This window comes from Ceratina calcarata, unplaced genomic scaffold (assembly GCF_001652005.2).
Source record: "Ceratina calcarata isolate Rehan_Ccalc_2016 unplaced genomic scaffold, ASM165200v1 scaffold226.2, whole genome shotgun sequence".
In the NCBI taxonomy this organism is placed as follows: domain Eukaryota; kingdom Metazoa; phylum Arthropoda; class Insecta; order Hymenoptera; family Apidae; genus Ceratina; species Ceratina calcarata.
In genome coordinates, this window is record NW_017144423.1 from 199,693 (window position 1) to 207,901 (window position 8,209).

At 40.6% G+C, this 8,209-nt stretch overlaps 1 protein-coding gene across 3 annotated transcripts; it reads right to left on the reverse strand.

The window, feature by feature from the left end:
* Positions 1-697: 697 nt before the first annotated feature.
* On the reverse strand, positions 698-7,720 carry LOC108622544 (uncharacterized). Of its 3 annotated transcripts, none has more exons than XM_026811571.1 (4): positions 7,081-7,720; positions 6,846-6,975; positions 6,657-6,774; positions 698-4,733 (listed from the first exon to the last, which is right to left on the reverse strand). In XM_026811571.1, the coding sequence occupies exon 4, from the start codon at positions 4,701-4,703 to the stop codon at positions 1,071-1,073; it is 3,633 nt and encodes a 1,210-aa protein (XP_026667372.1). In that variant the 5' UTR covers positions 4,704-4,733; positions 6,657-6,774; positions 6,846-6,975; positions 7,081-7,720; the 3' UTR covers positions 698-1,070. The 3 variants fall into 3 exon arrangements, with proteins under 3 accessions (XP_026667372.1, XP_017875967.1, XP_017875969.1); XM_018020478.2 differs by having other exon boundaries at positions 7,069-7,720; XM_018020480.2 differs by having other exon boundaries at positions 698-918; positions 1,250-4,733; positions 6,846-7,717.
* Between the last annotated feature and the right edge of the window lie 489 nt (positions 7,721-8,209).

Below are 8,209 nucleotides of genomic sequence, written 5' to 3' on the forward strand. Positions count from 1 at the left end.
CTGCTTATTCAAGAGCATACTCACGATTGCGCATTCTAAACATAAGTTTGTATATATTAGTCTTTTAGACCCTAAACCATAATCTCATTCTTTTAGTCCCAAAACCATAATCTCATCCTTTTAGTCATCTTTCACCCTTGAACTTATTCTTAGTCAGCCCCACTTTCTCTCAATTTCTCCTTTTTTCCCACTCCCTCACTTTTTCGCTTACAAAGTTTTCCTTATAAATAAAGAACAGGAACAGTTTAGGATACTTTGGATCGTCTAAAGAACTATTAGGAATAAAGTTAACATAGAACTACCGTCATTCCTTTTTGTATTTCGTAATCCAACATTGGTTTACAGTAACTACTCCAATTAATCGCCCTTCACCCACACATACTAAACATTCTTACGTTTATTTTTTTTTCTCTTACCCCTTTCAAAGCTTTGCCGCATAATTCGATTTTAGTACAAAGTACCTTCGGGAAAGCAACCCTCAAACTTACCCTTATTGAGTCGTTATTGAGTCCCCCAACATGGAGAATGCAAACCCTTGCATATTTCAATGTTACTTCTTCGTTCGCATTATTTAAATTATTATTATTATTATTATTATTATTACTTTATGAACGAACATGAGCTGTTTAGAATGTATTGGAGGGTAACCAAGGTATAAGACAGGGTAACCAGGTAATAGGGTTTGTCAGGTAACCAGTATAGTTAACGTTTAAACTTTATTAAAACCAACAAGATTAACAAGAACAAGAACAAATGATTCCTTCGGAAACAGTCCGGAGAAACTCGATCTTAGAGAAAACTGAATTGTCCTGCCGCATGTCGCTCAACGACGTTGTGTGTGTGTGTATCGGTTAGTTATTCGCTCGCATAGAATAGAAGAAGAAGTTTCACGTCACGAATGATCGAGTGCCGGGAGACCTACGACATTAGCAACATGGTTCAAAATAATAGTAGCCTCGGGAAAGTAGCAGCAGCAGCAACAGCAGCAGCAGCAGCGACAACGCGTCGAATCAAACCTCTGTCTAATCTCAAAATGCATTAACTGCTCGTTAAGAGAAGAAGGCCAGCAGTCATGATGCCGCTATTGTCGCTAAAAGCAGTGCAACGAAACAAGCGAGAAAAACCATGGAATATGCTGTTACTAAAACTGTCACGAGGTTAGTAACGCACGAAATACGGATGTCAGTCGAACAAGGGATTTCATTCGGTTCACATGTATCATCCTGCTTGCATTCTCTGTTATTCTCACCTTCGCAATTTGGATCGTTAGGCGCGGATTTCACGCCGACCGATACCACGGTCTCTTCTTGGTCGCGTTCCTTCTGACTATCCTCGTTCGAGGACCCCGCGTCGGTCTCGATGCTCAACGACGAGGTGTCCTCTTCGATAGGAACGTCGTTACTCGCGTCCTTTCTCAGCAACGCCTCCAACTGTTGGATCTCTTTCTCGTGCTCGCATAAACTAGCCGCGGCTAACTGCAAATCATGAACGGCTCTCGTCAGATCGAGTTCGGGATCAGTGGTTCTCGTCTGTTCCGGTTCCACCTGGTCCTCGTTTAAAGTTATCGTTGTATCTTCTGTAGGAACTACGTTCGATGTATGATCGATGGTCCTCGGCGAGCTAGACGGTTGGTCGTCGTCTAAGTCGTCTCGGGTGCTCGTATCTAGCGCAACGCTCGTTTCCGTTTCTATTTCAGAACGTCGCGACGTCACCGAATTCTTCTGGCTCGAACGGCTATCGCGTAAGTGATCCGCCACGCTGCTGAACGCCTCCGCAATTAGTTTAACATTCTCGTCAGCGACTCGAAGGTAAAAGTCGAAACTGTCGTCGTCTCCTGTTTTTTCCTCGTTCACAGGATTTACGAGACTCTCCGTTAATTCTTCTATGTCCTTCTCGTTCTCCTTTGAACATTGGTCGTTCAACGATCGCATCGAATCGTCTTCTTTATTCGATGTTTGATCCGTCTTCGTCTCGACTTCGTTTTGCCCTTCGATCAGATTTACTAAATCTTGGCACAAACGGCTGTACGCCATGAAATCCGGTTCCGTGTCCAAGTCAGGCGTCTCGCTAGGTTTACTTCGATCCTCCCACAATTCATTGTTTAAAGCCTTCGACGATGCCTTGTCGGACGTCGGAGAGTTTTGTGGCTCGATTTTATCCTCGAAGCTCTGCAGACGAGTCGACGGTGAGACATAAACGCGCAGCTTCTGCCTATGTCCGTTGGCCAACGTATGATTACCATTTATGTCAGTTTTGTTTCGGAAGAAATCGCCTCGCCATCGAGTATCGTAATCGGAAAGTTCACCGTCGCTCACGACGCGTCTTTCTGTTTTTACAGTCAACGTTCCAACGTCTATCGCGTTGATTCCGTCCTTTATGTCTCGAAGGTTAGACTCCCTTCGAAGATGAATTCTATCGTGATCGATCAAACCGTAGAGATTCGCCGACAGAGATCTGACGGCTTTCTTTTTCGTACCGAAACTCTCGCGATCCGCGGAATCGGTTTTATTCTGAAATCCGGAATCTTTTCGGAGGGTTCGATAGGCCATGTCGTCAGTGACGATGTCCGGCTCGCACTGAGGTATGTACGGCGAACGAGGCTGCTCCAATTTAGGCGTCGTGTGCAGATAATCGCTCTCGGTAGCCGTGGTCACTGGGCCCAAAGGTATTCCAAACGGTGGCTGGGGATCGACGACCTTTAACGTGTTATTGGCACGATTAATGCTTCGATAAACGACGTCGTCGCGTGTCACGTCTGGCACGTCTCTCCGCGCGGAGTAATTCGTGTACAAGTAGTCATCCAGCGGATTTTTCCGCGACTCGATAGGCGAGGCTATTAAGTAACTAATATTAGACATCGCAGACTGGCTGACCACTTCTGACAACGACGCCGGTCTCTCTTTCGGATGCATCCGTCTGTAAGCCATGTCGTCTCTAGTTCGGTCCGTCAGATCCTCTGCGTACGGAGCCGCGTTCGTTTTTGCTTGCCGCAGATTGAACTCTTCCATGCTCCGACGTTCTGCGCGATCGAGGAGATCCTCGTCTCCGAGACGCAAGCTGTTGTATATCGCTTCTAACTCGGACAGTGCCTCTTCGAGGTTCTTCGAACTCCTCCTTCTTTCCAAAGCTTCCTGCTCATTCACGCTCGATTTTTCCTCCGCTGATTTTCTAATCACCGGCGACGTATTTCGTAGATCGTAAGAATTTTTAATCGGTGATTTTGCAAGCGGAGAGTCCGCAGATTTAGACCCGGGAGATACACAATTATTTCGTACGTTTATATAAGTAAATTTATTTTCACGCATTCTCGTGTCGAAATTCTTAAACCGCGACGTGATCTGGTCGTTGCGATCGTTTCGTCTCCGACACTTCATCGCCTCTGTTTCCGTAAACGTCGTCGACTCGTCCACGTGTTTACCGGTCGAATTGTGTCGATTGTTCGTACACTCGGATAAATTACAGAGTTCCGTTGAAGTCATGGTGAGAGACAACGGTCGTCGCGGACAGTTTTTAGTAAATCCGGACCAACCGTCGTTGTTCGGATCGTACGATCTCAGACTCTTCACGTGATCCTTAGTGACCTCGTGAATATCGTTCATTTTCGTACGCAGCGTGTCGTCGTACCTCGACGCGCGATATTTCCCATTAAACGGAAAGGAGTTGCAGCTGTAAGCGAAGAGACGGCAACGTGGGTCCCTCGGCGGAGGCTCAGGAGGCGAGTTACGATTCGTCGAGTCAGGATTCGTACTCGTCACAGGCGAACTGTACACGTTTTCTTCTTTATACTTTTTAGATTTCTGCGAAACGTTCGGTTTCGCGTAGGTGTTATTTTGATTCATATCCGTGATATATTTACTATAACTTTTCATGAGATCGTTGGACGACCTGGCTTGATGATTAGACGCGGCCATTCCGCTTTGCCGTAAATTCTCGACCGACCTTTGCACGGGAAATGTGTTGCTGTTCGAATAACGCGACGAGGATTGCATTGGACGAAATAATTCGTTCGCGTCCGCGGATAATTGCTCCTCGTTCATGAAATCGAGACTCGCACGTTTATTCGCTATGTCGCTTAAATTCTCAGAGAATCTAGGACCCTCGTCTCTGGACAGGCGTTTCATGTAACGTTCCGTGCGAGCCGCGCGACTTTTCCTGTTGCAATAACCATTTTTCTGCGCGGCACCTTGCACAGTCTCGTTCTGATATCTCGTTAACGAGTTGGTCGACTTCCGGGAGTCTTCATCCGAGCTGCTGTCCGCGCAGATTCGATCACGTTTCGCCTCTATTCGAGCTTTCAATTTACTCTTTCGAGCCTTCTTGCTTAATCCGTCCAGCGAACCGTCGCTGCTACGGGAGTTCAACGTGTCCTTTTGCGAAGTTGTCGTGTCGTTGTTCGTTCCAGCTTCCGTTACGTCGTTGACGGAAGTTTTGTCGACGGGGTGCAGCACGACGTTATGCGATCTTTTATTAAACACTGTCCGTGGCCTTGGCTGTCGCGTGCAATATTCTATCTCTTCGTCGTTCGAGGAACTGTCGTAATCCTTCATCAACGATATCCTTTTTAAGATCCCACCGATAGACCATTTCTTCTCTTTCTTTTTATCTGGAGAAGTCACTGCGTTGCAGACGGGCAAACGTCGCGTCGGTGGCAGGAGACCGTCCATTCTCAGGATGTCTCTTCCACTTATGCTCCTCTTCTCCATTAGGAATAAATTATTTTTATCTAGTTACACCTAAAAACGTACGTTAATCAGAGATTGCAATATTTAATCATTATATCGGATTGTTCAGAAAGTTCCTTCTGATTTTGATAGAAGATTTATAGGAAATGTATTCAAGGTTCTAATTCCTCGTTTTGGCTCACTTCGATATCATATCTTGCAATTCGTATATTATTTTTAAATATTATCAGTTTTTTAGAACATGTCATCTTTCTAATATTCATCTTGGAGAATATATATAAATAATCACCTTTCTAATATTCATCTTGGAGAATATATATAAATAATCACCTTTCTAATATTCATCTTGGAGAATATATATAAATAATCACCTTTCTAATATTCATCTTGGAGAATATATATAAATAATCACCTTTCTAATATTCATCTTGGAGAATATATATAAATAATCACCTTTCTAATATTCATCTTGGAGAATATATATAAATAATCACCTTTCTAATATTCATCTTGGAGAATATATATAAATAATCACCTTTCTAATATTCATCTTGGAGAATATATATAAATAATCACCTTTCTAATATTCATCTTGGAGAATATATATAAATAATCACCTTTCTAATATTCATCTTGGAGAATATATATAAATAATCACCTTTCTAATATTCATCTTGGAGAATATATATAAATAATCACCTTTCTAATATTCATCTTGGAGAATATATATAAATAATCACCTTTCTAATATTCATCTTGGAGAATATATATAAATAATCACCTTTCTAATATTCATCTTGGAGAATATATATAAATAATCACCTTTCTAATATTCATCTTGGAGAATATATATAAATAATCACCTTTCTAATATTCATCTTGGAGAATATATATAAATAATCACCTTTCTAATATTCATCTTGGAGAATATATATAAATAATCACCTTTCTAATATTCATCTTGGAGAATATATATAAATAATCACCTTTCTAATATTCATCTTGGAGAATATATATAAATAATCACCTTTCTAATATTCATCTTGGAGAATATATATAAATAATCACCTTTCTAATATTCATCTTGGAGAATATATATAAATAATCACCTTTCTAATATTCATCTTGGAGAATATATATAAATAATCACCTTTCTAATATTCATCTTGGAGAATATATATAAATAATCACCTTTCTAATATTCATCTTGGAGAATATATATAAATAATCACCTTTCTAATATTCATCTTGGAGAATATATATAAATAATCACCTTTCTAATATTCATCTTGGAGAATATATATAAATAATCACCTTTCTAATATTCATCTTGGAGAATATATATAAATAATCACCTTTCTAATATTCATCTTGGAGAATATATATAAATAATCACCTTTCTAATATTCATCTTGGAGAATATATATAAATAATCACCTTTCTAATATTCATCTTGGAGAATATATATAAATAATCACCTTTCTAATATTCATCTTGGAGAATATATATAAATAATCACCTTTCTAATATTCATCTTGGAGAATATATATAAATAATCACCTTTCTAATATTCATCTTGGAGAATATATATAAATAATCACCTTTCTAATATTCATCTTGGAGAATATATATAAATAATCACCTTTCTAATATTCATCTTGGAGAATATATATAAATAATCACCTTTCTAATATTCATCTTGGAGAATATATATAAATAATCACCTTTCTAATATTCATCTTGGAGAATATATATAAATAATCACCTTTCTAATATTCATCTTGGAGAATATATATAAATAATCATCTTTCTAATATTCATCTTTTAGAATATATATAAATGTAATTTATTTTTAATCGTTCTGATACAGTGAGACTTATCTTAATCCGTCCATCAAGAATCGAAACGAACTTTCCAGGCAACGCAATATTCAACGCATAGTAATTACTTAAATTAAATATTTATGTCACTCACGATTATGTGTACAGTATAAATGCAGAGACCTGTACAAATGATGCTCCGTTTCGATTGGGAAAAACTGGTCACATTTTTACTGAAATTCTCAGTTCCGATACGTTCCCACAGTGAACACCTTGAAACACGGTGTTCGTTATAAACAATTACCATTACACGCGTACAAATAGACAAATATAGTCCGCTAACCTTCCCGGAGACTGGCGTGTCCGATGATTCAGTAAGATCCAAGCGAAGGGCGAACGTCTTGTCCATTTGCCAAAAAAAAATGTGACTCCGAAACGTCACTCACATAATTTCCATCGATGCGACGGCGGGCCTGGAAAATCGGCAGGTCGTGATTGAGCCAGCGAGGTCAGTGCAGCTCGGTCGGCGCAGCGCGTTGATAAAAACGCTGATAACGCCTCCGCACCTCTTTCTTTACGTTATCTCGACCAGCCAATATAAAAGCGTTGTCTCGACTCCTGTCGCCGTTTTCGAGGTTCCGCGAGAGAGCAAAGAAACTCGATAGCGTTCGATCACGGCCGAGTCTCGATCGTCTCGAGACGTCTACGGTATGGCATGCAACCGATCCTCGCTACGCGCTGCCATTACATGGGGACACGCGTATTACGCGTCGGGCACAAGGAATACCGTTCGTCGTACTACGCGAAACTGACTCGAATCAGATCGAATCAGATATGAGGAGAGAAGGGATTCATCGTTGAGACCCCACCCATGGAACACCAGCAGTCTCGGCTCTCTCCCTCACGTCACTGTCGCGCAGAATCATCCACGGTGGAATGTGCACGCATCCAAACGCACCCACCCACGTACGGACACGAGCATATATACTTCGGACCTTTAAATACGTTCGAACACCGTCCGGTCCGGGGGTCTGCCCGAGCGTGTTCGAGGCGACTTTCGAGGAACGCCAGCCGTTTTTCGCGTTTTATTATAGTCACCACGCGGTCGAGGCATACCTGAAAAGAAATTCTCACCTGTTTCGTAATTTATCATTTGGAAATTGTCAGAGGGACTGAATTGAAAACGAGACTCGTGATAAAAGTAACATGTAAGCAAAATAGGGAAGCACTCCCTTTATATGAGAGAAGGTGACGACTGTCAGGCTTTCTAGTATTTAACACTAGATTGCCCAAGTTACTAATAACTTGTTATATGACTGTAAATAATATAAAGAATATTAAAAATTAATTTTAGACAAATTTCTTTACACATTATTCTTTCACAATGCAGTCATTTTTACTGCTTTTGGGCAATATAGGTATATACTCAGTTTCAGTCTTTCTAGTGTTAAAGAAAGATAACGCCGTCAGTTGATCCAACAGTCGGGCCCAATGCCCAACTCTGGAAGCCACGTGACACACAAAACCGAAATAACGAAACTCAAGAATGAGTATTTTATATGAGATTTATCTTTGATATTTTGTTACATTCTTTGTAAATTTTAAACACGTTTGGACGTAAGTAATACCGGCGGTTTAAAAGTTAATGAGTTTTCCATAGGGGAAACGTACTTCAACCCATCTTCAACCAGAGTTAGCTCGGACGTC